This window comes from Pogonomyrmex barbatus, unplaced genomic scaffold (assembly GCF_055798465.1).
Source record: "Pogonomyrmex barbatus isolate J1 unplaced genomic scaffold, ASM5579846v1 scaffold11, whole genome shotgun sequence".
Lineage (NCBI taxonomy): Eukaryota > Metazoa > Arthropoda > Insecta > Hymenoptera > Formicidae > Pogonomyrmex > Pogonomyrmex barbatus.
In genome coordinates, this window is record NW_028297107.1 from 6,015,792 (window position 1) to 6,040,788 (window position 24,997).

General features: G+C 35.8%; 3 protein-coding genes across 14 annotated transcripts in view; 1 reads left to right on the top strand and 2 right to left on the bottom strand.

The window, feature by feature from the left end:
• Positions 1–75: 75 nt before the first annotated feature.
• On the bottom strand, positions 76–6,794 carry LOC105432054 (uncharacterized). 2 transcript variants are annotated; one of them, XM_089071344.1, is made up of 7 exons: positions 4,732–6,794; positions 4,316–4,532; positions 3,978–4,232; positions 3,666–3,770; positions 1,956–2,623; positions 1,316–1,468; positions 76–996 (listed from the first exon to the last, which is right to left on the bottom strand). In XM_089071344.1, the coding sequence occupies exons 1-7, from the start codon at positions 4,977–4,979 to the stop codon at positions 90–92; spliced, it is 2,553 nt and encodes an 850-aa protein (XP_088927470.1). In that variant the 5' UTR covers positions 4,980–6,794; the 3' UTR covers positions 76–89. The 2 variants fall into 2 exon arrangements, with proteins under 2 accessions (XP_088927470.1, XP_088927469.1); XM_089071343.1 differs by having other exon boundaries at positions 4,723–6,794.
• Positions 6,751–10,154, top strand: LOC105432031 (transmembrane protein 192). 10 transcript variants are annotated; one of them, XM_089071346.1, is made up of 6 exons: positions 6,751–6,872; positions 6,942–7,143; positions 7,564–7,941; positions 8,349–8,496; positions 8,591–8,987; positions 9,276–10,154. In XM_089071346.1, the coding sequence occupies exons 4-6, from the start codon at positions 8,392–8,394 to the stop codon at positions 9,518–9,520; spliced, it is 747 nt and encodes a 248-aa protein (XP_088927472.1). In that variant the 5' UTR covers positions 6,751–6,872; positions 6,942–7,143; positions 7,564–7,941; positions 8,349–8,391; the 3' UTR covers positions 9,521–10,154. The 10 variants fall into 10 exon arrangements, with proteins under 10 accessions (XP_088927472.1, XP_011644922.2, XP_088927474.1 ...); XM_011646620.2 differs by having other exon boundaries at positions 6,814–6,945; positions 7,024–7,143; XM_011646621.2 differs by having other exon boundaries at positions 6,854–6,872; positions 7,024–7,143.
• LOC105432030 (uncharacterized) overlaps positions 10,112–24,997 on the bottom strand; it is an 18,661-nt gene continuing 3,775 nt past the window's right edge. For both annotated transcript variants that reach the window (XM_025219573.2, XM_011646617.2), the window contains exons 2-3: positions 20,126–20,189; positions 10,112–13,855 (exon numbers count right to left, since the gene is read on the bottom strand). In XM_025219573.2, coding sequence (XP_025075358.2) covers positions 13,534–13,855; positions 20,126–20,160 — 357 coding nt within the window. In that variant the 5' untranslated portion in view covers positions 20,161–20,189 and the 3' untranslated portion in view covers positions 10,112–13,533. The remainder of the gene's footprint in view (positions 13,856–20,125; positions 20,190–24,997) is intronic.

The window sequence follows — 24,997 nt, forward strand, 5'->3', positions numbered from 1 at the left end:
TTTTGCCGACGAGGTTTACATCGGGTACGATTTTATTCCGTTCCGTCGTCTTATATACAATGTGTGCACAGTCTGCCTATTATTGATAATTAATCGTCAAAATTCTGCGAATTTTCATTTTTTTGCGACTCTTTCTCTTCCGCGACATCGTTCTGTTTAAGTCGCAGCGATCTCGAGGAATTCGTGCTTGTAGCGGAACTGAATGACTTTTGATCGTCCGAATCCTCTTCCTCGCGCTCCGAAAAGGTATTACCGTCGTCTTTCGAGGAATTTGGCGATTCATCAAATATCAAACGGTCTCTATTCTGTTGTCCTTTTACTTCTTCCAAAGGGGATTTATCTGGTATTTTTGAAAATTTCCTCTCTTCGTTGTTTTTGAACAGAATACTGCTTGCCGAGTTCAATTGCTGCAACAACCGATGCAACCAGTTCCGGAAATACTCTTTCATAACGACTTCGTTTTTGCTTCTCATGGACAAAGATCGAACGTCTTCCGGACGTTTCCTCTTGGCTTTTAAGAAGTCTTCGAATTTCCGGAAGTCCTCTGCCGTGAAAATGGTCTTGTCCAGTCTTATACCAGAATCGGTCAACATCGACGTCAGTCGCCACTTTCTATTTTTTCCGTTCTGCTGCTGTACACGATCATTCGGTTTCCACTGGCTCGGAGTCCCGGAGGAGCTGGATCCTTGTTCCGAAATAGAGTCAGGTTTATCCGTAGCGATCGAGATATTCTCCTCTTTCTTCTCGGAAAATGACCGCGAACTTCCGACGTCTGTCTCCGCGGTCAAAGCCGAGGAAGCTCTCTCGGATTCGATTGACACAAATGGCAGATTAGGGATAGATTGTTGCTCATTGAGCAGACGGAAGATTTGCGTTAGTAGATCGTTAGATCTTTCAAAAGCGGAAGACATCGACACGGGCGTTTGTTGATTCTGCTGCGCGATCAATGAATTCAACGCCGGCATCAACGTGGGCGCGTATAATAAAACAGCCAGCCTACGAAAATAATTAATTACAGTTTCAAGATAGAGCTTCAAAAAGCGACTTTACACAAATATGATTAACAATTATTTTATATTAAATTATGTAGGAGACATTTGGTCTTTCCTCGATTCTAATCTCGTATTGAAACGAATTACATAATATGTGTTTTCTAAGATATCTCTATTGTTCATTCGAATTCTTTCATTGTTAACTATTTTTGAAAAAAAAAAAGGATATTTTTTTTTATAAATCTTGGGGAAGAGGAAGGAAGGGATAAAATAGAAAGCACTTGGAAACGAATGCGAACAAGTAAATAAGCGGATCGTAATACCTCAGAAACTGTATCGTGAGACCGCTGGAATCTAAAATAGGAGTGGTCGATGAGCGTGTTATCGGATTGTACGTCGTGTGCACTGTACTCCTCGGCATCGGTGTTCTTCTTCCAATTCGTGGATTCCTTCGGCCATCGCGCTCAATGCTGGAACTGGAATTAATCCAGGAGAACCATTTATTACAGTCGGTAGGCTACTTGTAATTATTTATAAGATTGTGATTTATTGTGAATTATTTCAAAAATACGTACGAAAAACGCTTTTTATAAGTAAAAAGAAAAAGATAAACGTATGAAAATTTATAGCTCTATACGGTATTATCGGAAGGATATGAGAAATAATATATATTCCCCTAAAAAATACTTTCCCTAAAAAATAATTTGGAAAAATAATTTTATTCAAGAAGAAATATTTGATTTTAATTTTACAAATTATCACGTCGTCATCGTGTACTTCGTGAATATTATGTCGTTGTACATTCTTGAAAGTTTTCTCACGTTCTTTCAGTTCAGAGAGACTTGACATTTCAAGTTCGATAATCAAAGAAAAAAATTGGCTACGAGTAATCTTCTTAATCTTGGGAACTTTTTTAATTCTCTTTTTCCTTCCGTTTTATTGTACCTTATCCCAGGATCATACCTTTCCATAAAAAGTTTCTTTCGACGTTGCGATTTTTCTATCCCATCGTTTCTCCGAGATGAGGAATTACCGCGAAGTCGATCATCCCTCTCCTCCTTACGAGACGTCCTCAAGTAACTCACGTACTTCGGCGAAGACACGTGCCTTCTCGAAAACGATCTTTCCTCTATCGGCACTCTACCGTTCCTGATTCTGCTTCTGGCAATCTTCTCGTCTATATTTGTCGACGTGTCCTTGACGCGCGGCTTTATCCTTTCGGTCGTCGCGTTCGATTGATCCTGCTGACTACTGATTCCTGGATCAAGTTCGACCGCTATTTCTCGATCTTTCAGATCGTCGAATTTATATTTGCTGCCGCATCCTCGTTTCGCGTCCACGTATTCGCTTTGATCCACGATGCTTGACTCGGCGCTCCGTTGCGGGCCATTTCCCTGACAGCCGACCGGCCCCGGTCGCGGCTCGGTCGATCGTTTATCGCTGTTGTTTATCGCGATGCCGTCGTCATCGAGTTTGACGGGTCTCGATTCCGCCGGATGAGAAATCTTTGCCGCGTCGCTGATGATTTTACTGACACCCTGGCACGCTTCCATCGTCTCTTTCGAGCTCCGCCGCTTTATCGTACCGTTGTCATTTCGTGCCGGCGCATATCCGGTGCAGTTCTGCAGCGTCTGTATAATGTTGGACCCGTCAGATGTTACCGTAAATCAAAGTTATTGCGTGACAGGACAGGAGATAATCTCTCTTTTCTTTTTTTATAATTTCGTGTACTTTGGAGCGCAGAAACGGCAATTGATATTTTATAGCGGAACTTGGAAAATCGCTAAAGACAGAATCTCCAAATAAACAAATAAAAGAGTTATACCGTTGCCGTTATAAATTCACCCATCCAGTCGCGAAGTAACGCCAATTTGTCCAAATATTGTGACAATTTCTAAACATCTATTCTGCATGGAAAAAAAAAATATTATTTTATTTCTGTGTCACGAAAAAACACGTATTGCCCGCCGGTGTATAATCAAGAAGAGCTCTCATATAATCCAGAAAATCTGCTTTAACGTTTTAAAGTTGAAATATTTATAGATGCAGCCGGACATTTTACGAGTCAATTGTTCTAAACTTCTCGCGATTATTATTTTAAGATTATTATTTTAAGATTTTGTTAATGCTTTCCTGTTTCTGCAGAATGCTAATTTATTCAATATTTATCAGTAAAATATCTGCGAAATTGAACGTTCTCTAGAAATAATATACTATACGGCGTTGTTTATAAAAGAGACCATATGCAATAGTTGCAATAATCCGAGTTGTTGCTAATCAAATTAACGTCAAATCGTTGAAATCGTAGAAGTACATGCTAACTTGGTTGATGCAGCTCGCGAGTTGTGACGTCCATCGTGTAAATCTTTGTGTAAAATCGTTGAAAAAGTATCGATGGTACAGCACACGTATGCTAAGTGCAGTTTATTTATTTCTTCAAAAAAATTGCCTCCAAGGTCTAAGACATCGCTGTAAACGACGATGGAGTTGGAATTACAATTTACTATTCAATTTCAATGACGCGGATGCCATCAATCAATTTCTCACTCGTAACTGCACATAGCAGAAATGTAAGTTTATGAGATAGAAATTACTCAAGTAACTTTTTTATTCACTGAAGCTGCACTTAAGCGTGTATTGTACCATCGTTGAAACAACTCTTAATTAACGCACGTTGTTATTTGGTTGGTTCTTGACGGCCTCGCAGGAGATCGAAGTTTGCAAAAAGTATTTGGAGCAGTGTTGCCTGGGAACACTCATCCGTGAGTCATTTTGCGTCTAAAAAAATTGTTAATTGCATTATTTTGCAAGTTTAGTAAATAATCGTACTATGTAATACTGTTGCGTAACGAGCTGTAATACTGTTTTCGTTCGGAATCTCGCAAAAGCAAAGAAAGATTATTACGATATCACATCAGAATATTAAAAATTCTAAATGTATATACATAGCTCTACATATAATTATCATTATTATCAGAGTATTACCTCAAGCGAATTTTCTTTTTGTCTGAATGATTGCTGATGATATGTCGAGTAATCTTGTTCCTTCCGTTCTTCTCGAGCGTCGTTGTTCTTTCTATCAGCCATGCAACACTCATGTCCGAATAACGTGCAAGCTTGACGATTGTTTCTTTCCCGCGGATTAACATGTCTGTTTTGTAACCCCGAAGAAGCTCTCGCGGAACATGCTTGATTTCCAACAGGGAATTTATTCCAATTACAAGCCGCCGCGCGCTGCGTCTAGAATCGTAATGAGTAAATCAACTTGATCTATCGTAAAAAAAGGAATTTTTATTTCAGATTAGGAGTGTTTTGAACCGAACCTCATTGTAAAACGCATTCTGACATGCCGCGAATCTATTGCGTTCAACGAGGGACGCCAATACTCTGGCCCTCGTCAATTCTCTCTCGATCGCCGAGTAATTTTCATTTATCTGCCTTATGTAGTTCCTAAGTAAATTATGCCTTGCTGCGTTATTGTTATACGGCGATCGGCGAAATTCATTACGTGATTCGGTATAATAAGGCGGCAAATTACATCTGCATCAGTAAAAATTTAACGTTATTAAGCTACTGAATGAAAATTTAAAAAGAAAAGATATAAATAAAGAGATACTTCTAGATTCTCTTGACATTCTATTAATTATATTAATTATATTAATTATATATTATTTCTAAAATACAACTTTGCTTTTAAAGAAAGCCTTAGCGTAAAAAAAATATAAATTACAGCTGATACATTTGGGTGTTTTCCGGTTCCAAGTAATTGCCATCATCAAGAATGGTAAAGCTCACGTTGACTCGTAATCCTTGGTCCGAAGATAAGTGTCTCATTAAGTGATTAGCGCGTAGCAATTCCGGAAGACGTATATCGTAACCTCGATTCGATGCAAGCAATCGGTCCCAGTAATTGCACAGAAATTCGAGATCATCTCGAGTTCTTTTATAAAGATTGTCTGATGGCAAGTAGATTGATCGTTTCGGCATTTTTTTTACTTTTCTATATGGGAATAACTGAGAATTTTGAAATTGATTTATATCAGCCTAAAAATATGTCATTATATATAGTTTGAAGTAGATTGTTATTTGTTCTTTCAGCAATCGATCATGGCATTCTATTCGCCTCTTCTGTAACATGAAATTATTATGTATGTATGTATTACAACGAAATTGACAACGTCCAAACTACACTTTATTTTAAATTCTTATTCTGGCATATTCTTCATTTGACTTTTTTTACGTTGTTTATATTTTTTTATTTAAAAATATAGATTAAATTTTAGAATTTTTTCGCAACGTTGTTACGTAATAAATATACAATTAGGATTAATCGATATTTTTTTTACTATAAAAAATAATTAAATATAAAGCGTAATAATACTTTATTTTTCTCATGAGATAAAATTTAGGAATAATAAAGTTGCTTTTATAAAAATTGCACAGTGTGCAATTACATTGTTGATATGTTATGTTTTGGATCTGTCTTATTATTTATTGTCATTTTCTCAAGCTTATGACTTTTTGGTTTTCGCTTCCCTCGATAAATAATGGACGAAATAAAACGCCATTGGAATGTATAATGAAACTCATTAGTTTGAAATAAACAATAAACATCCGGTGATTTTATCGACATTTTTTTACAACGGGCTGGACCATCTAAATGAAAAATGCGATCGAAATTTATCCCGCGACCGTGCAAAACATCATTCTCACTTCCTGTGTATATTTTCATGGCAGTCTGATTAATGTCTACATGTTTATACAGAAATGCGATATTTGCACAACGAGCAAATTACAGCACGTTTGTTACAGAACTTTATTCAATTGTACTTAAATTTTTGATAAATTTTTAAAAAATTTTGCATTATTCTTTTTTAATTTAGAACAAAAAATTAGAATAAAGACTAGAACTTCAGTATTGTTAAGAGGAAGAAGTTTTCAACATGACTTTTTAAACATTCATTAAATTCTCTTTAAAATGTTAAAGAATATTAACATTGAAGAATATTTTCTACTATTTTGTAAGATATATTTTACATGAGCTTTTTTGATGTCTCTTTACAGATGCTATTTAACAATCAAGATTTTTATAATGACACATGCATCAATTTTCTAATATTATTATCTTTGACAGAAAAAGCAAATTAATTTAGATAATATTTCTAAAATAGCCTTTCTTAAATTACTTTGTTTTAATAAATTTTAAAAGTTTTTAAATAGGATTTGTGTGTATATTATTTTTTTTTATAAAAAATATTTTTACTTTAATAATTTTTAAATACTTTAGACGTAGAAATTAATTATTGTCATTATACATTGTTATTATGTTACAAACATTTAAAATTATATAAAAGAAGCTATTTGTCTCTTATTTTCTTATCTTGCTATTATCCTGTTATCTCATCTTGTTTTATCAATTTGAGCGTAGTCCTAAATTTCTGGTAGGAAAAAAACAAAGTAAAAATCAGCTTATATAAATTTATTAAAATTCTTACAAGATGCTTTTTTATGCATAAATTTATATGTAAATTTCTTTAATATAAGGATGTAATTGAAAAAATATATGTTAAAACATAGTAGAAGAATATAATTGGAAAAATGGAATTTCCGATGTTGCAGGTACGGAAAGATCGTTTTATTTTCATTCCCAAAAAATTGCCAAGATTATTTTTGAATTAGATTTACAACATCAAAGACATCGTTTATGTCAAAATTATGCTGCATATCTCTTTTTCTTTATTGCACTTCGACATGTCGACGAAATTCGAATTGAGAGTCACTGCTTTCGAGCCATTGTTCTTTATCGCTGCACTGAATTGCACTAGAACTTTCTTTCTCTCTTTCGCCAAGTCTCAAATATTATATCTATTTCATTTTAAAGTAAGTGCATTTTACAGTAAGTGCATGTATCTACATACAGTTCAGTTATAAAGGACGTTTATTATGCAGCGCAGTGAGTCAAACGACGAGACGAGCTTTTTTGCGCGTCTGGCAAATCGTGTAGCATAATCTTAATAAGAAGTAATTCCAGAATGAGCTTTGCATCACAAAATCGATAAGATTCGCAAGCTGTCAACTATCGTTTGCCGCTAGCCCGACGCCGTGGATATAAACATAACCTAACTCTAGAAACGCAATTTCATCATTCTCCGTAAGTACTGCAGAAACTTTAATATTCGTTTTTTTTTTACGCTTGAGTTTTTACGATTGAGATACGCATTATGAAATTGAAATGAAATGAATATGTTTGAAATATTTTACGGAAATGGGAACGGAAGTTTTAATGCAATCCAATGCAGTGATAAAACAATAGGCTTCTAACCTCAATTTGTATCTAACATAACTTTAACCTAACTTTATGCTATCATCAATTGACTATATTAATTTCACAGACGTATGCTTAGGAACGATGAAAGGGACTCGTTGGAATGCATAAATCCCAGTTTTCCTCATTGCTTTTTATTTGCGTGTGTACGTGTTTGTGTGTGGCTGTTACTCTCAGATTCTTTTAGTTAACTGTCACGAATTTTAATATTATTTCTTTCGACATTTCCCGCTGTTTTTCTTGCAGGCATAACAATATTTATATACGATGAATCACGTACGTGAGTGTCGCTGGTGCTAACTGCGCATACAGCGCGAATTGTACCTCCATTTGTGCGAATATCGGACTTGTATTTTGAGCGATCTTGCAAAACGTTGGTTGTCATTGAACATCGATGTCAAATTAATGAATTTCTTATAAGGAATTTGTCGTGAACACGTGAACACGTTTGTGTGAAATCGGTATTCACGTTAATTGCAATTAATAACATCAATTAATGAGCTGTGTTGTTTTGTTCAGGAATATTGTTTTTATATACATATACTCGATGTAAATATGTGACATATATTTTTAACTGTAATCCATCATCACCTCATCTCGAATTCAACATTAATCTGCCTTAAGGTATATATTATAGTGAGAGAGAAAAATGACAAATATATGCAGGATCTAAGAGAATCAATTTGTTTTTTAAGAAAAAATATTTTTTTTTTGTAATAGACCCTTTTTTCAATGCTTCTATCTTTCATCATTAAACCATATAACTTGAGACAAAACATTTATGAAACTGTTATAAAGATAAGCATTCTCTCTTTTATATTTTTATCTTTCTTTTGCTGTATAACTTGTTTCTTCAAGCAGTTTCATTTTAAGTATGCAACTCCAAAAATAACAGATTTCTTACTCATAAAGATAGTGAATGTCAGTACATATTAGATGCCATATTTTGTGTTTGCATTTTAATCAATATAATTTAGCTGTGATTATATTTAGGAAAGTGCACTAGGGTTAAATTATGGTAATTTGTTTAGGATATATAATACTTTGTGAGTATTCTTTGATCGACCTATTAAAATGGAAAACGAAGAGTGCTTTGAACCAATCTTGAGCTCTGAGGAGGAAGACAATTTTCAGAAGTTGAACACTATACCAATCGTGTTGATTCCATGGTTTTTTGGAGTAGGTATAGCTTGCTTGCTACATTGTGCTTCTTAGAATTTAGACTTAAGGAGCTCTTAGACTTAAGGAACTAGATACATCTTTTATATTATAGGTCTGTATTCTAATTTGTGGGATTACGTTTATATCTTTATGGTCAGAGGAATGGTACAAATGTGAAACGTATTTTATATACTTGTACTTTCACTGTGCCTATTGGCTAATAGTAATGACAATAGATCATGTTATTAAGATCAAACATCATAATTTACGTATTAATGGATACCTAGAATTCTATCAATCGACATATCAACTTATAAGGATGCCTCTTTTCATCACATCGTTGTGGAACACGTGCTACTTATTTCTAGTTGTGATTTTGCATCACACGCATAAAAATGACTATGAACAGTATTGCAGAACGTCCAAGTGGATCGCACCAATTAGTTATATTTGTTTCCTAAGTACTTTGGAACTCGTGATAGTACTCGCGATTTATACAAGTTATATGGGTAGGTATCTTGCAAAAAAAAAGATAATTTGTGAAAAAAGTTTTAATGAAAAAAATTAATTTTTCGAAATCCTATATAATTTTAAAGAAATATCGGAAAATTATAAACAAAATATAAAAAAAATTGAAAATAATTGTAAGGTTGTTTAAGCTTTCTTTCTCAAAAGAGAAAGTTATTTCGTTTAAGGATTAAAATATTTAATGCCTGAATTTTTAAGTTATAATATATTGAAAAGCTCGAAATTAATCATTTTTTATTGCGACTTGCCAATATTTGTTTCTCATACAGAAAAAGTTATGAAATTCAATCAATTACGTCCACCGCCCGATGTCACTCGCGATGAATGGCTGTCGCCCTTTACACAGGATTCCTACTCTGGAATGGGGGAAGTTGGGTATCGTCAGAGGGGAAGAAATTTAGAGGAATTGTTAGAAAAACAGACAGACATGATAAGATACCTGAAGGATCACAATGTAAAGCTATGTCATAGAATAATGTTATTAACATCTCAACGCAGAACAACAGAAACTTAAAACAATGAGAATTGTGATTACATATCTCTCGAATGAAAAAGACGCTTATTATTATTTATGTGATGTTTTTATCAGAGATCAATATTTTTCAATTCTTTATACATAATACGTCTTTTAAGAAAATTTAATTAATTATTCAATAATGAACATATTATATATTTAGAAAATTTAAATTGCATAAATTAAGAATATTTATTAATTTATTAAAAATACTTTTCTTTTCTGGCATTTCACAATTATTTAAGTTATAAAAAGTTACTTCTGTTTTACATAACACTTTAAGACATGTCTATCTGCTGCATAAAGTATATTATTTTTATATTCTCATATATATATGTTTTTAAATATGTACATATGTGTCATATGTACATATTTAAAATGTACATGTTTTTTATTATATCTATAAATGTTATTGTAAATAATAGATTCAAATTAAGTTAAATAGCACTACTTAATATTGTATATATAATGCATCATAATAATCAATAATATAGTAAAAATATTTTTTTAAGTATAATATATAATGACAGAATTTTGTGTATTTGAGGAAAAGATCAAAGGATAGTATTGCGTGAAAAATATAACTATATGTTCATTGTCAACTCAATAAAATATATGTATATTTTTTCCAGTAGCAACCATCATTTTACATACATTATTATTTCGCATACATGAGGCTATAAATAATTAGTCAAGCAGCGGTTTCTCTTAATAAAACTCAACAGCGTGTCGTCGTATCTCACACGATAGTACATCAAAAATTTACATATAAATCTCGATTACGGTAACATTAACTCGGCGTGATATAATATTACATTGCATTTTCTTGAGTCTCAGAAAGCAGCCATTTTCCATTGCAGTAATAGGAAGCGGAACCGATAAAATATCGCTATACCGAGCCACATTTTTCTCGCCTGCAATATTTACTCTCGCTTGAAATCAGAATCGCGTATTTGTTTGTTTTTTTTTTTTTCAGCGTTTCATTACAAACTTGATAAATGTATATATCATATACAGCCGCCTCTAACATGCAGTTGTACGAATAATAATATGAGTAAAAACTACATACGGTGACAATATAGGTTTTGTACCTATCTCTGTAATTTTCTTAACATAATAGTAACGACGGTAGGAATCTCGCAGCAGCAAAAATAATGCAGATTTTTCGTTTCGCACTCGTTCCTCACGCTACTCTGCAGTCTTCCCGAGTATGCTGGAGAAATTATTGCCTCGCAGTATCGCTTTCAGTCGCGAAATTTCCTTTAAAGCATTTTACGTTTCTGAGCAGCTAAAACCATTCCTGTCTATTTCCTTACGTATTCTAGGGTTGTCCTCTTGATTTACACAATGTGCCAGTCGATGTTACAGTAATAATTAGGATATCTTTCTTAAATTTCTTCATTTTGCATTTTTATTTATATTATTTCTACATAAAAGGTAAAATGTAGCATTCTCTATTTTTTTAAATCTATTTCGGAAATTTATAGTGTCACGAAGATTTGCTCTGTATGATTATATTTGAGAATTATGGTGTCACAGTGATGTTAATTCGTACATGAAAGAATTATAATTGACAATTCAGTTTAAATTGACAATTAATCATATGATTCACGAATAAAAGATGAAGATTGAAAGAAAGATGTCCTGATTGTCGACTGGCATAGACTGGCACAATGTGCAATAATAGACATCTTTACATTAGGACTATATTATTTAACACAGGTCTACTTGTGTGTCTCTCTCTCTTTAAGTATGTATATATAAGTCTATAAATGCCTAATAATACCTATATCATCTGAATGCGGGTCTGACGTAGTACGTGTAAGAAATTAGTAGAGCATCATTGAGGCTCATTAGCTCATATTTTATACAGACTTTCTCATATTAAGAGTAAAATAGCGAAATTAAGTAACGTCACTTCTAACGCATCTTTTTCTTTACATCTAGTGATTTATCTCAAGTTTAATGAAGTATCCGCACACAGATCCGATCGCGCCAACATATCTTTGTCAATTAATTTTAAACTAAAATTTTATATTCCTTAAACTTTTTACATTCTTAATTATGATTCAAATATAAAATGAATATTAATGCCGTATTAATGAATATTAATCGCGTTGTTATTTAATTCATGTCACATATCACATTTTTCGCAAACCATTTTTTTCATAATTTATTATCTCGACGTCGAGATAATAAATTTTTTTCATGATTTTTTTTTTATTTGCAATTTAATCACTGTATTCTAAAATAAAACTTGTTGTTTGTTAAACATTATTCAAGAACACATCTTGATTTTTACGTACAATTGTTTTCTAACAATTTCATCCAATGGAACCGCGATACAGAAGGGGATTACAAAAAGTATATATTGCCAATTAAATTTAATTGGTGACAATCGAACGCGATGCGACCGGATCTCATCATTGTGCAAAAGCGCAATAGAAAAGAAATCTATTTACAAAAGACTCGCGCGCGTCCTCCGTCAGACCCGGCAGTCCGGGCATTTATCGTATTACACGTATATTTTACGATATTACAAAACTAACTTACACTTATATGGAACACTCAACTCTACAACACTATATAAAACGTAGAAGCTTGTTTACACCCCGTTGTGTCTTGAGAGTAGGCTACGTGTGTTCGTGTACGTACACCATGTCCACTTTAGCATCTGCGTTTCTTTTCCTTCGCGAAACAACGGCGCGATTGTCTCTCGCCGTGTCGAATCCCGTGATGACATCAGAAATTTCTTTCTCTCTCTCTCTCTCTTTCTCTCTCTCTCTCTCTCTCTCTCTCTCTCTCGGCCCACTCGTACCTCTTTTTTTTCTTTTTTTTTTTTATTAAGACTTCACTGCAAAATTTGTACTACGCTTAGGCCAGCCGTTGCTGCTGAGCTAGTTCGAACGGGCGGGAGTTCCCTGTTCCACGCGTTGTGAACAATACGCAACCGCGGCTTTCGCGCACGTTCCCCATAAAAGTGTTCCTCATTATTGTCGTGTCTAGTGGGTTTGTTTTTTTTTCTTTTTTTTTTTTTTTTTTTATTCAGACTTTGTTGCAAACAAGGATTAATTTTAAGAACGATCCCTGTCGCGGGAGATTGGTTACGGGTTACCCTTCACGGATGATGATTCTGCCAACGGGATTTGCTTCGATCCGATCTCGGAATCGGATGAAATCGGATGAAAAAAGGCTTCGCTTAAAATATTTACATATGTATTACATATACATATGTGTTACATTGGTGGAATTACGCGCGCGACGGCGTAATCTCGATTTTTAATAAACGGAACAGATATTTTATTCACAATTATAAATAAAATTGCGAGAAGTTACATGGTAATACAATCCGTAATCGCGATAATAAATACGCGTTGATCGTACGTATAAAAACCTCGTGAAATAAATTTTATTAAGCCTTTACATCTTACTTTTCTTCGTAAATATACCAGATTAATATTCATTTTGTTCAATTGCCATGATTCGGAATATAAAATACAAATTTTTCCACAAATTTTTCTTTCGTATCGGTCAGAGTTTATCAATTTGATTTCAGTCTTTGTTTCAATTAAATCAAAGTCGCGCAATCAAATTAATCCGGAAGCGGAAATTAGAGAAAAAGCGGAACGGAACTGTAACATAATACAGAAGAGAAAAAGGAAAAAAGACAGCAAGGAAAATCCTCTCGAGTAGTCCATATCTCCCTTCCTCCATAATTTAAATCTCGGATGTACCCTGTAACTTTCCCGCCAACCATGTGTATATGGATATTTCGCGGGTCCGTCCAGGAGGGGTGCATTCGAGGATTAATAATCCGTACGTCATCCGCGTCTTGTCTGCAAATCATGACGAACGACGATGGTCCGTCCGGATGGGGTTTCGCGGGTTTCGAGGCGGACGAGGGGGAAACGCAGTGAGGCGGTTGTGGTCGGTCGTACGACGGTGGTCGACGCGATGGTCCCGACTCTCGGTGACACCCCCGTCTCGGCATCGGTGGTGATAAAATCGTAAAATCACGCGTGCGCGCCACCGATCACCGTCGCGTTCCCGGTCGCCGTCGTCGTCGTCGTCGTCGTCGTCGTCGATAGCTGCTCCTCTGCCTCCATCATCTTCAGCTTGCGCACCACCTGCGCGTGTTCCTCTAGTAGCCTGGCGAACTCGCCCCGCCTGGTCTCAGCCTCCACCTGGATCTGCTTGATCCTCTCCCGCGGCCCACCGGGGCTGTCCAGCGGCGTCTGCGACGCCGAGTTCTGCGAGCTGCTCTCGCGCGAGAGCCCGTCCAGGTCGGAGCCGTCGCTGAGGATCGAGTGCGAGTCCACGTCGTCCACGATCAGGCTGTGGGGATACGAACGCAATATAATAATTTTAACGTGGCGTCATATAAATATAAATGCTGATTATTTAGCAAACAAAAATAAAACGATGGCGCAATGTAGGTTTTTATGTCAATTATGTTTCTTGGACGTGACTTCGATATGATATTTAGAAGTTTAGAATTACTATCGCTAATTATTTCTGTCTATGTCACGAATCCGTGTCCCTTTCTTACTCACTACGTTTTCGATTTATACATATATGTATATAAAATGACGTTGGTCGTTCCGCGTCCAATTTATTTTCACGTTTATTTATTCTACTTTCCCGCGGGGGCTGACGTATATCTCATCGTTGTGCCGCGCGCGGGCGGCTGAAACGAGCGCGTAAATCCATATCGTATCTGTTATCGACGTCAAAGGAAAACCCGATTCGCGTCGTATATATACACTTGACGGTACACTCGTACTCGATGATAATACCGATAGCTATCGGATGCATTGCCATTATATTGGCAATCGGAACCTTTTTCCGAAAAAAGAATGATATCCCGAGAAATGATCTCGAACTAATACCGAGATTTCCGTCCGTGTTTTGCAGGTCTGCCTCATCGAGCCGGAACGGATTTCGTCCGAGGGGAAAACCATTTCCCGCGTGGGTGTAAATCGCAGAAATTACTACGCGAATATTTCCTCAAAATTTCATCGCTTTCGAACGTCAATCCGGAATCCTCCGTGATTGAATATGAAAAAATTCCTAGGAGGAATCGTTTTCGCGCGGCGAGATCGTGACGACAAGATGATTTCTCCCGTGTCTCGTGTCGCGTCTCTCGCGTAGTTTGCACTCGCGAAAACTCTGCCGCGAGTATCGATCCGAGAGAGAGCCGTGTATATGTGTCCTGACTCCCGTTCACAGGCCTCGGGTATCTTGTTGCACACGCACATACATACATTTCACCGTTTCTCTGTGTTACAGACGTATAACTGGGCCGCGGCGGCACAATCGAATCTAGAATTATCCCTCTCCGACACGTCTTGCGTTTTAGGGCGTTGTTTACGCTCGGGATTTTACGAGCTTCTTTCGGCGGATCGCTGATATCACCGGCGGAAAAAGACGAATGCGTTATCTCGCAGCGTACATCGCGTGAGGCGCAAATAGAAAATACCGCGAGGTACCATGGAAGCCTCCCTTCAATTTCGTGAACGAACGTGTGGCGTAGAACCTACGCGGTTGATTATACTCCGAAACTTTGCTCGTTTCCCTGATGCTTATTTGCGACAGGATTAGCGATGTGGCGAGGATCCGGATGGGGAGCGAATAAACTTCTGAGAGAATTGAAGTGTTCAATTCGGAGAACGAAATGGAATGTATGTAAGGAATTTTAGGGAAGTGCTTTTTAGCTCGAAGCGAAGTAAAAGGTTTAATCTGCGCAATCGACTGCTACCGAAATAGGAATAATCGATGAACGAAGCGAAAAGCATTATTGTACTTTAATCGCTCGATTAAAGTTCCATCATCAGAGGCAGCTTGTATCGTATTTTTTTTTTTTTTACGCTGAAAAATTTAAAACATCAAATCATTGCATTATTAAAATTTAAATTTAATCGGCGGTTAAAAAAAAATCTCAGAAATTGACGAATGAGAAATTAACCGAAATATCACCGTATCTCTTGAATATTGAAATCAATTTACTTTGACGCGAGATATTTGTTTAATAGAAAGCTGGCTCGCGTCCTCCAAAGAGATTATAAAAAGAGCGAGCATCGTAATCCTTGCGTTTCGCCGCGGTGGTTATCTACTTTTCTACGACGGGCTATTCACCCGGGACGAGTGGCGAAATCAATTTCGCGCGGGTTAAGGATAACGCGGACGGAAGGCAGAATATATATGTATATATTCGCCTCGTCAGCGCGAATGCCTGTCGCCGCGGTAATCACAAACCATTTTCATGGCACGCTGCCGCGACGGCGTAACGGGGTCGAAGGAACGTCGAAAGGGCAGAGGGCGACGATCGAAGCGGAGATTAATCCCGGCGATGGCCGGCGCGAGATTTCGCGAATTTCGCGAATTTCGAGTGCGACGCCATCCACTCTCGTGGATTACCGTACGTAAAGCTGCATCCACGAAAAAATGTATCGTATTTCCTATCATAACGTTCCGCTTCCGAGCGGTCTTTTAAAAAAAAATATCCATTTAACATTTAACATTTTTTATACCTCTCGCTTTATCTTTATATCGTTGCTGTTTTTTTTTTTTTTTTTTCTGCAGTTTCTGCACGACAAAATTGGTAATTTTGCAGTATTTAATATCTTTGGATTTTGTCCTCTGCGATATAGAAAACTTTTATGAAAATTACAATTTAAATATCTGTATTAATATACATCCAACGGTGCTATAATCTTTATTGCAAATTATATACATTGTATTATTCAATATAATTTATTATTTCCATTTATATTATCGGAATATGATAAAAGTATATTCCTATATTTTTTTATATGTATGAAGAAATACTATTGATTTTTTTCTTTTTACGAAAACTTTTTACGAAAATCGATGTTTTGTTATGATGATTATTGCTCAGATAATGACACTGCGCCAAGCATTGACGTACTCGTTCAGAAAATGCCGATTTAAGGAAGGCGAATGCATTCATGACGTCCGGTGTACTATCGACGTTCGCCTCTCTGCGGCATCGCGGCCGCAACGATTGTCGCTTGCGTCAGGCGTTACGTCATCAGTGTGCCGGCAACCCGCGTGTTGCCGCGGAAAAGTATTGATTTTTCGAAAATCGCAAAACGTACAAGTACATATATAGTCGCGCAAGACGAGCGAGTCATTTAATCGTGAAGGATGTAAATTTTAGCGCTCTTGCTGAAAAACTCTCGATTGGATTATAAACTTATACAACAAATTTATTTTTCCTTTGACTTTTGAAGATACAAAATCTTTGGGTATGGAAGAAACTTTGATCTTAAACACGGTTAGCATGATAAATCGAGAATAGTGCCACGTTTGACATTAAACACGCGGATGATTGCGATTTAAAGATTCGCTTCGCATTCCTTTCGAGACGAACGGCTCGGATATTATTCGAGAGATTACGCCGGATGGGAAGGAGGAGATAGATGTGCATGAATGGCGCTTGATTGCGCTCGAGTAAATGCGAAAATGCTGATTCCGATTGACTATCACGGGAACGCGATCCAATTAATTTTTTTTTCTCTTTTTGCGACGGATTTCGATGATAGGTTCGCATTGTTTAACTGTCTGATCGAGAGTGCGGCGATGATACGCGTCTCGCGTTTTTCTCCGGGTGTCCTTAGAATTTCTCTCTCGAACCATAATCTCCTAACAGCAACTTAAACGTGACGTCAAGGATTCTAGCTTAGCGAGGCTTAACGAGGATCGTCCAGGCATGAATGGGACGGCGTCCAATCGGGAAACGAAACCGACCGCATTTCGGGTGAAATTTAGTGCGGAACTTTCCAATCTCCGTTTCGGCCGAACTTCGCGAGAGAACGGAGTGTATCGATTGTCGGATTCACGAGGGAGTTAAAAGCGCTATTACGTACGCTGAAAATATTTCCGTATCCCGCGGGCATTGGAGGGTATTTCGTTTACGACCGGAAGAACATGCCGATGCGATTACACGTGGCAGTGATTTGATGTCTGGGAAATCAAACACTATGGATTGTTTTTATTTTGTTCGCAACGATCCCTTAATCTCTTTCTTTTTGTAAACACGGTTATTAAAATCATACACAATTATTTCTTTATCTCTTCGTGAATTTCTCGTCTATTTGATCAATAAAAAAACTGCTATCTTCAAAGATTGATTACGACATAACGATTCCCTTAATTAATTCCCTTAATTAAGAAATTATTTCTTAATATATATATATATATATATATATATATATATATATTAAGAAATAATTATTTTAAATAATTTCGCATTAATTAAGGGAATCGTTATGTCGTAATCAATCTTATATATATATTTGATATTAATTATACATTTTTAATTACAAGTTCAATTTACTCAATAATCATTAACATGATTATTTCTACTGTTCCTTTTACAATTCGTAACATTTGTAGAAACTGCTTGAATCGCTCTCTTTCTCTAATAGAATGTAAAGGGTTGAGACAGCACACGTAACTTTATCGCGACTAAAGATAGGCCCGATACTTCCGCCGCGTTTCTTCATTCAACTTCGGTCTGCCTACTGACGCGGCAATACTACTTTCTCGTTGCATTACTTATGAGTGACTATCAGGCCAAACGACGTCAACTCGCGCGGTATGCGCGTGAGTGCGATCGATATCGTGCTATAGGCGCAATAAAAATAAAGTAACGCCGCTAAGAATAAGCGCGCGACTCTCCACCGACTCTTGCTGGCAATCGCCAAGGCAATTTTTTTCTTCCATTCACTGCCAGTCGACCAGTGCGCTATCGCGGAACAGCTCGAAATTGTGTGACTCTCGAGCCGCTATCGTTTGTCGTGTCGCATCGCGAGAAGACGCGATCGATACTCGTACTCTAAATCCGTGCACGCTATTCTAATCACGAATCTCACGACGCGTTTCTAACGCCGAATTCTATTCGTGGAAATATCATATCCGAGTCGTAGACACAGACTAGAGAATCGGGCAATCATATTTGGCGGTAATTTGGCGCGACGAAAATATACGATTGATTAGCGCGAAACGCGCCGTGAAGCCGAAATAGATGCATTATTTGTTCACGAAGATTTTTACGAAAAATCTTCATCGTAATAGGATCTGTCGGGACGCTAAAGATATCTCGCGCGAGTATAATACGTCAAATTGAAATCGAGCGATCAAAAGATAACGGATCTGAAATTAATCGAGCCCCTTTCCTGTCATGTTCATGTGAAATAAGTCGCATTCATTTTCGTTAACTTATTTACGTCGCGGAAATTCTTCTTCTCTTTAATTAATTTTGCAACGTCGATATTCTGAAGTAATGCAGATGTTATAAAAATAATCGATCTGCAGGGTGCGTCTCGTGAAATATTGATTAGATGCCGATTAAATATAAAAGTAGTAGTATCCTATAAAATTTAAGCATTTCTATTTGTGGGGCAGCAGCTCGTATCGATATACCATCAAAGTGCCCCACGATCTTTTTCACTAACACCCACGCCAAGAATTTGCAAATGTCATGAAAAACGTGAGAGCGTAATTTATTGTTACAGAAACATTTCTCCGTTTAATTAGCATATTTAATTAATTTTAATACAAAGTATTAATATATTCTGTTGCAATGCAGGTGTTACTGGCGAATGTATCGATTTATGCATAGCCATAAAAATTCTTGAAACTACATGGCTTCCTTCACATGCATTTATACGCTCGAAAGAAGAGAAATACTTTAATACTCGAATTATATTGTTAAAATGAAGTCTGTTTAAAGAAAAGTTAAAGATAATATTTTTTGTTGACGAATACTTCCATATTAGATATTTCTTTAACAATTTAAATTAAGAGCAATTTTCTTGGAAGAGATCGAAAATTTTTTGACATTTTTTAAATCAATTCTCGCAATATGAACAATTTTTATAGCTTTTGCTACGTCATATCATTTAGATGTGTGAAAGAAACTAAATCTTCTTGTAGCTTGACTAAAGAAAATTAGATCCTCAAAAAACTCATTAAAGAAGCCGTCATTAAAAAGTTAGACTATGTTCGTGAAAGATGTACATTAATATAATAGACGGCTAACTAATTTCTCATTCTTGCATCTTGCGTAATAATGAATTTCTAAAGGTCGCGCGGAAAACATACACCCACGAAAATCCTTGAAATAACCGGCTTCCTGCGGTGAAATCACTGATATATGTGTGTGTGTGTGTGTGTGTGTGTGTGTGTGTGTGTGTGTGTGTGTGTGTGTGTGTGTGTGTGTGTGTGTGTGTGTGTGTGTTTTATATATGCGCGCGCGCGCGCTCTTTTTTTCGAGTGCAGTCGCGCAAGACTACATGCAAAGCAAGAAAAGTGAAAATAATGAGTGGACAAGATGAATCATCGCGGAAATATAAAGTAACACAAAATAAAACAATTTCAGTAAATATGTATTCTTTTTTACTAAAGCCAGAATTAATAGTAGATGAACAAAATCATTTCTTTTTGCAAAGAAATCGTATTATTTTATTCATCAGAAAAAGAATCATGCAACTCTAATATGAGAAAAATCGCGATAAAAATGGAATATTTTCAAAACACCGAAATTTGATGTAATTTTATGTTATATAAAGGTCAGCTCACCTGAAAGCACCGTGGATTTCTCTGCCCGATGCCATATCAGTCACTGCGATATCGGGTAACGATCCTGTAATGAATGAAAAGGTATATTAGTCCTCGTATAACTATTTTCGAGAAAAGATCTTGCAGTTTTTCTCGCGAGTCTCTCCGTCACGGCACGTTACATCCGTTCTCATTTCTTTCCTTAAACAAGGAGACTTCTCTTGCGCTCGTACAAATCGCTTTAACGTGAACGAGGACGACGCTCTTCATCTTCCGCGAGTTTCCTCATGCGAAACGAAACTACTCTTCGGCAAAGAAAACAACATAACCGTTATTCCCGCGAATGCGAAAACGACAACGATACTGCCCCTTGTCTTTTAATTGTAAACGTGATAAAAATCGAAGGTTTACCATTAGGCGCAGACTTAGAGGCGTTATAAAGGCAACTATGAAATATAGAATAGGAAATGAGTAAGAGTAAAGTCTGAAGAAATTCGCTTTAGTGAAACAAATGGTATTTAACTTTTCAGTAAATCACTGTGTGACATTTCTGTCTGCTGAAAATTTTCCAACGTTTCAGCAGAAAAACGTTCGTTGATGCCCGGCGTAACTATAAAATTTATCTCCGTGCTCCAATTATGACAATGCGCGCATTGTCTGTGTAACCCAGAAGGTAACGTTACATACTTCCAGCTGCGGATGACGTGTCAGTACTTAAGGCTTAACGACGCGCGAAACTCTCGCTCTGTAATTCGCTCGTCGGAGACAACGTCGTCGCAATTCGGGCTCGGACAATGAAGCCGTTCTTCTCCACCGGGATTGGTATAACACCGCGCTATACCTCATCGGCTATACGTCACGCGTCTCTGAGAAAGACTAGCCTGCACGAGGTATACCCCATTTATCCAGGGAACAACGAGCGTGTGTGTCCGCGATACGTTTCGTCCGAAGGCTCTAAATTCTGAACGAGACCGCTCGTCCGTCCGGTGAAAAACGATCCGATCGAAATGACAACGTAGCTTTATTCCGAAGCTCCTACCGAGGAGATTACGGCCTCTTATGTAATCTCTCGTTAATAATTGAGTGCCGCGGAGCAGACCTTTTTTTTTTTTTTTTTTTCGTGCAAGAGCCGCACGAAATTGAAGAGCTGATTTGCTCATGCCCGGGTATTCTAAATTCGTATCGTAGAAAGGGCAACGGGGGATCACGTAATTCCTTAAACTTTTTCCCCGCCGCTTATTCGCGCGTGTAAGCTGCACTTTCTAAAAACGACGAAATTAAAAACGACTTGGATATAAGCTCTTGAATTCTTCAGTCGTACAGGAAGACGCTACCAATCTAAATATAGACAGCGTAATTACTCTTAGCAAACTTTTTTACTTTATAATAACGTCCTATAAAACTCGCGACTTGATGTAACAACCTAAAATTAGTCCGTCCGTCTTGCGGCAGATCGATATCGAGCGTGCTATTAGACAGATAGGCACTGTCTTAAATTTGGCACAGCAAATGGACAACGTCGGTTGAGTCGCATTGATATTTTACAGTCGTGGAAACGTGGAAACGACGGGTTTTCGGGATTTCAGAAAAAAATCCGGCGTTCTGCGAACGGTCTATAAATCGATCGTCCCGTTCGAATGTCGGGACTGACGTCTCGATCCTGATAGATCGATTTTCACCGCCCGACAGCGTGCATCCGTCGACTGACACTGACATACCGTCGTTTTCTTTCATCTTTTATAGGATTAGCGCTCGATTTTTCTATGCAAATTGCAGCCCTTGTCTCTATTTAATGAAGATCGATTGACCGTCGCGCGTAATATCGAGCCATTTATGATAGGGGTTCCTCGAGAGGAAGCTGTTCGCCAGCCCTGATCATTCCTTTCATCCCTCGAACATTCCCTCATTTAGATGAGTTTGTCAACTTGAAAAGGCCAGGTTCTAATGACTAGAAATTTGAGGGAAATATATGAGATAATATATAATTTCCCTAATATATAGAAATAATTCGCATTATATATATATATATATATATATATATATATTGTTGTTTGTTGTTTGTTTTATATTTATATTTATATATATTTATTTTGGAATGTATTTATTTCGCAAATCTACTTTCACAATTTTTGAATTTTATTGTTGAAATAGTTTTCATGAGATTACGTGTATATACTTTTCATATTATCTTTTATAAAAATTGCAAGACTACAAACTTTTTATTTATCTTAAGCAATCTTTTTCCAAGAAAAAGATTTATTATCATTAAATCGCAAACTTTTAATGTGCATTTATATTTGACTTCTTTAAAAATTACAAATTCATATCGACTTGTAGATTATTAATATCTAGTAGTAATGAAAGTTTATATAAAAAGAGGAAGAGAGAGTTTTGACCTTTCCAATCGTCGGGAGTGGCAATCACATGCACTAATTGATATAACGGAAACGCGGTCGTCGGATTTCATGATGGCTCAGCGTCGCTGTGCAATGTTAAAGGTTATCATTGTACAGGTTCTTCCACAAATATCATTACATCATCAAATTTCTATTAAAGTGAAATTCTGTTTTACAGTTTATTATAAGAGGTACTTTTACTTTGGATGTTATGCAATTTTAGATTTATGCTTAAATTTATGTACGCTTAACTTTTATTTTAAGAGAAAATTGATTCAAAATTTGCTGAGAAATACACATGTAGATAAAGTTTATCACGTGACATATGAGACATTTACTATGATCTACGTACAAACGTTACGCAAGCTATATGATGTGCATACAAATACTATAATTAGTATCGATTTCTATATTACACGTCGTACAGATACATCGAGTTCTCGTGGATTGTCATGAATAATCCTTACACGACACCCGTGCTTTTGTTACAATGTCGAGTTACCGAGGAATCATAAACGTAAATTAACGTTATGAATTGTAGATCGGGAATGTAAGGCCACATAAGGCCATATAGCATTACACAAAATTAAAAATAAAATAATTTGAGTGAAGAATAATTCAATAATGGATTTTTAAGAAATTTATAATAAATAATATATTTTCGAATACTGTACAGTAATAGTGTATTCTATGAATTAAAATTATAATCGTAAACTTCAAAAAGATAAATTTTATTCGAAAACGATTGATTTATTCGTGATAATTTTATTCCTCAAATAAACGTTGAGTGTATCTGTGCGATGAATACATAGGCCATTCGTCGGAATTAATTCAATGCATCAGACAAAATATTCCGTATGTTAATTTTACGATACGTTAAATATTTCGTGGCGGTGATAAATTCGGTCGATACGCGACGTTCAGCATTTGTTTTCTTGTAATGTACTTTGTTGTGACGCTAGCAATGCATGTATAACGAATTGCATATTCCTAAAGCAAGCGGAGCCAGCAGCTGGCCTGTGTGTTGTGCCATTATTCTTCAAAACGCAATTATTCCTCGTTACAATTATCGATTATCAACCTATATTGATTAATCGAATCTCATGATTCGTAAGCGTGCCGAAGCGACTGTTACTTATTAAAGACGATATACCAGACGTTGTTCTTTTGAAGATGTAATATTGATAAAAGAAAAATGAAAATTATAAGAGTAAGATTTTCCGCCGTTAAAGATGCATTCAAGATACTAATTTACAAAACGTTAGAGAACGAAGCACACTACCCTCGTACTACTCGCGAAATGCCACATAATAAAATGTCACATAAATTATCGTGGGATTATTAGTTAGTATGCAATGCGCAATCATAATTAATCATGTTTTCACGAATGTCATCAAGAAGAATTAACAGAGTATTACAAAAAAATGAGAAGACTCTGGAAACTATGGATGACGATGGAATAAGTAATATTTTAATTTTAATTTTTATTTTTTTGTGCATCATTTATTTTTTGACATTCGTTTGTGACGTATGTTATTTTGCATTGTAATTAATACATGTTTTTGATGTTATTCATATGAGATACTCATATATCTCTGTTACTTTTTTTTACGTATCTTTTACATTATAAGATTATCTCATTACTATATCAATTATATTATATCAATATATTTATATTAGTAGTTATGTTATATCAGTAATTATAACATAAATATAATTTCGAAAATGTTAAATAATTTTTTATTACACATTGAGACAGATTCTAATATATATGTGATTTGCATATATTTTAAATAATTATAAAAATTATAATTACAACTTAAATATTTTATAGAAATTTTTATGTGCTTTTACAGATTTGTTGCATTAAAATGGAAAATTACTACATACTTAATAGTAGTTAATTAAAATAGAATTACAATAAAATAGAACATATATGTGTCGCTTCGAGCCAAGCATCGGATATGTTAGTCTAATATGTATCTTTAATTAGACGTAGTCTGACTCAATCTCGGAACCTTGACTCCGTAGACCATTACTTACATTGCTTCATTAACGAAATGCTTAATTAAATATCACGTGCGTTGATCTTTTGTTGCAACATCTCAATAAGCGTATATTCCTCGAATATAAATGTGACGATCGGTGGTTTTGAAATTTTGATTTTTATTTCCAGGCTCAGAATATTATACGTTATTTATATAAAATGTATCTAAATATGTGCATACTTTTACAACGTTCACTTTAAACTGCTTCAAACGATGCATATAAATTTTTCGTCATCATTCTAGCATAATATTTTAATGCAAATACAAATAATAAATGGAAAACAAATGTCAATAGAAACATTTTTTGAACCTCACCACAAATCCTTTTATAATATTTATAAAACATTTTAAAATATATATATATATATATATATATATATAAAAATATTTTATGCAGCGTGTGTAAAGTTGTAGAAGATAATATTAAAGATTAATAGTAGAAATTTTTC

What these genes read in the sequence shown, in the direction of transcription:
- LOC105432054 (XM_089071343.1), bottom strand. Translation starts at nt 4,979, where the DNA reads ATGCCGAAACGATCAATCTACTTGCCATCAGACAATCTTTATAAAAGA. An exon ending in AACACCCAAATGTATCAGCT is followed by an intron (nt 4,533 to 4,722) that starts GTAATTTATATT and finishes TTACTGATGCAG; the next exon opens with ATGTAATTTGCCGCCTTATT. An exon ending in AAAAAGAAAATTCGCTTGAG is followed by an intron (nt 3,771 to 3,977) that starts GTAATACTCTGA and finishes CAATTTTTTTAG; the next exon opens with ACGCAAAATGACTCACGGAT.
- LOC105432031 (XM_089071346.1), top strand. Translation starts at nt 8,392, where the DNA reads ATGGAAAACGAAGAGTGCTTTGAACCAATCTTGAGCTCTGAGGAGGAA. An exon ending in TGATTCCATGGTTTTTTGGA is followed by an intron (nt 8,497 to 8,590) that starts GTAGGTATAGCT and finishes TTTATATTATAG; the next exon opens with GTCTGTATTCTAATTTGTGG. An exon ending in GATTTATACAAGTTATATGG is followed by an intron (nt 8,988 to 9,275) that starts GTAGGTATCTTG and finishes TTTCTCATACAG; the next exon opens with AAAAAGTTATGAAATTCAAT.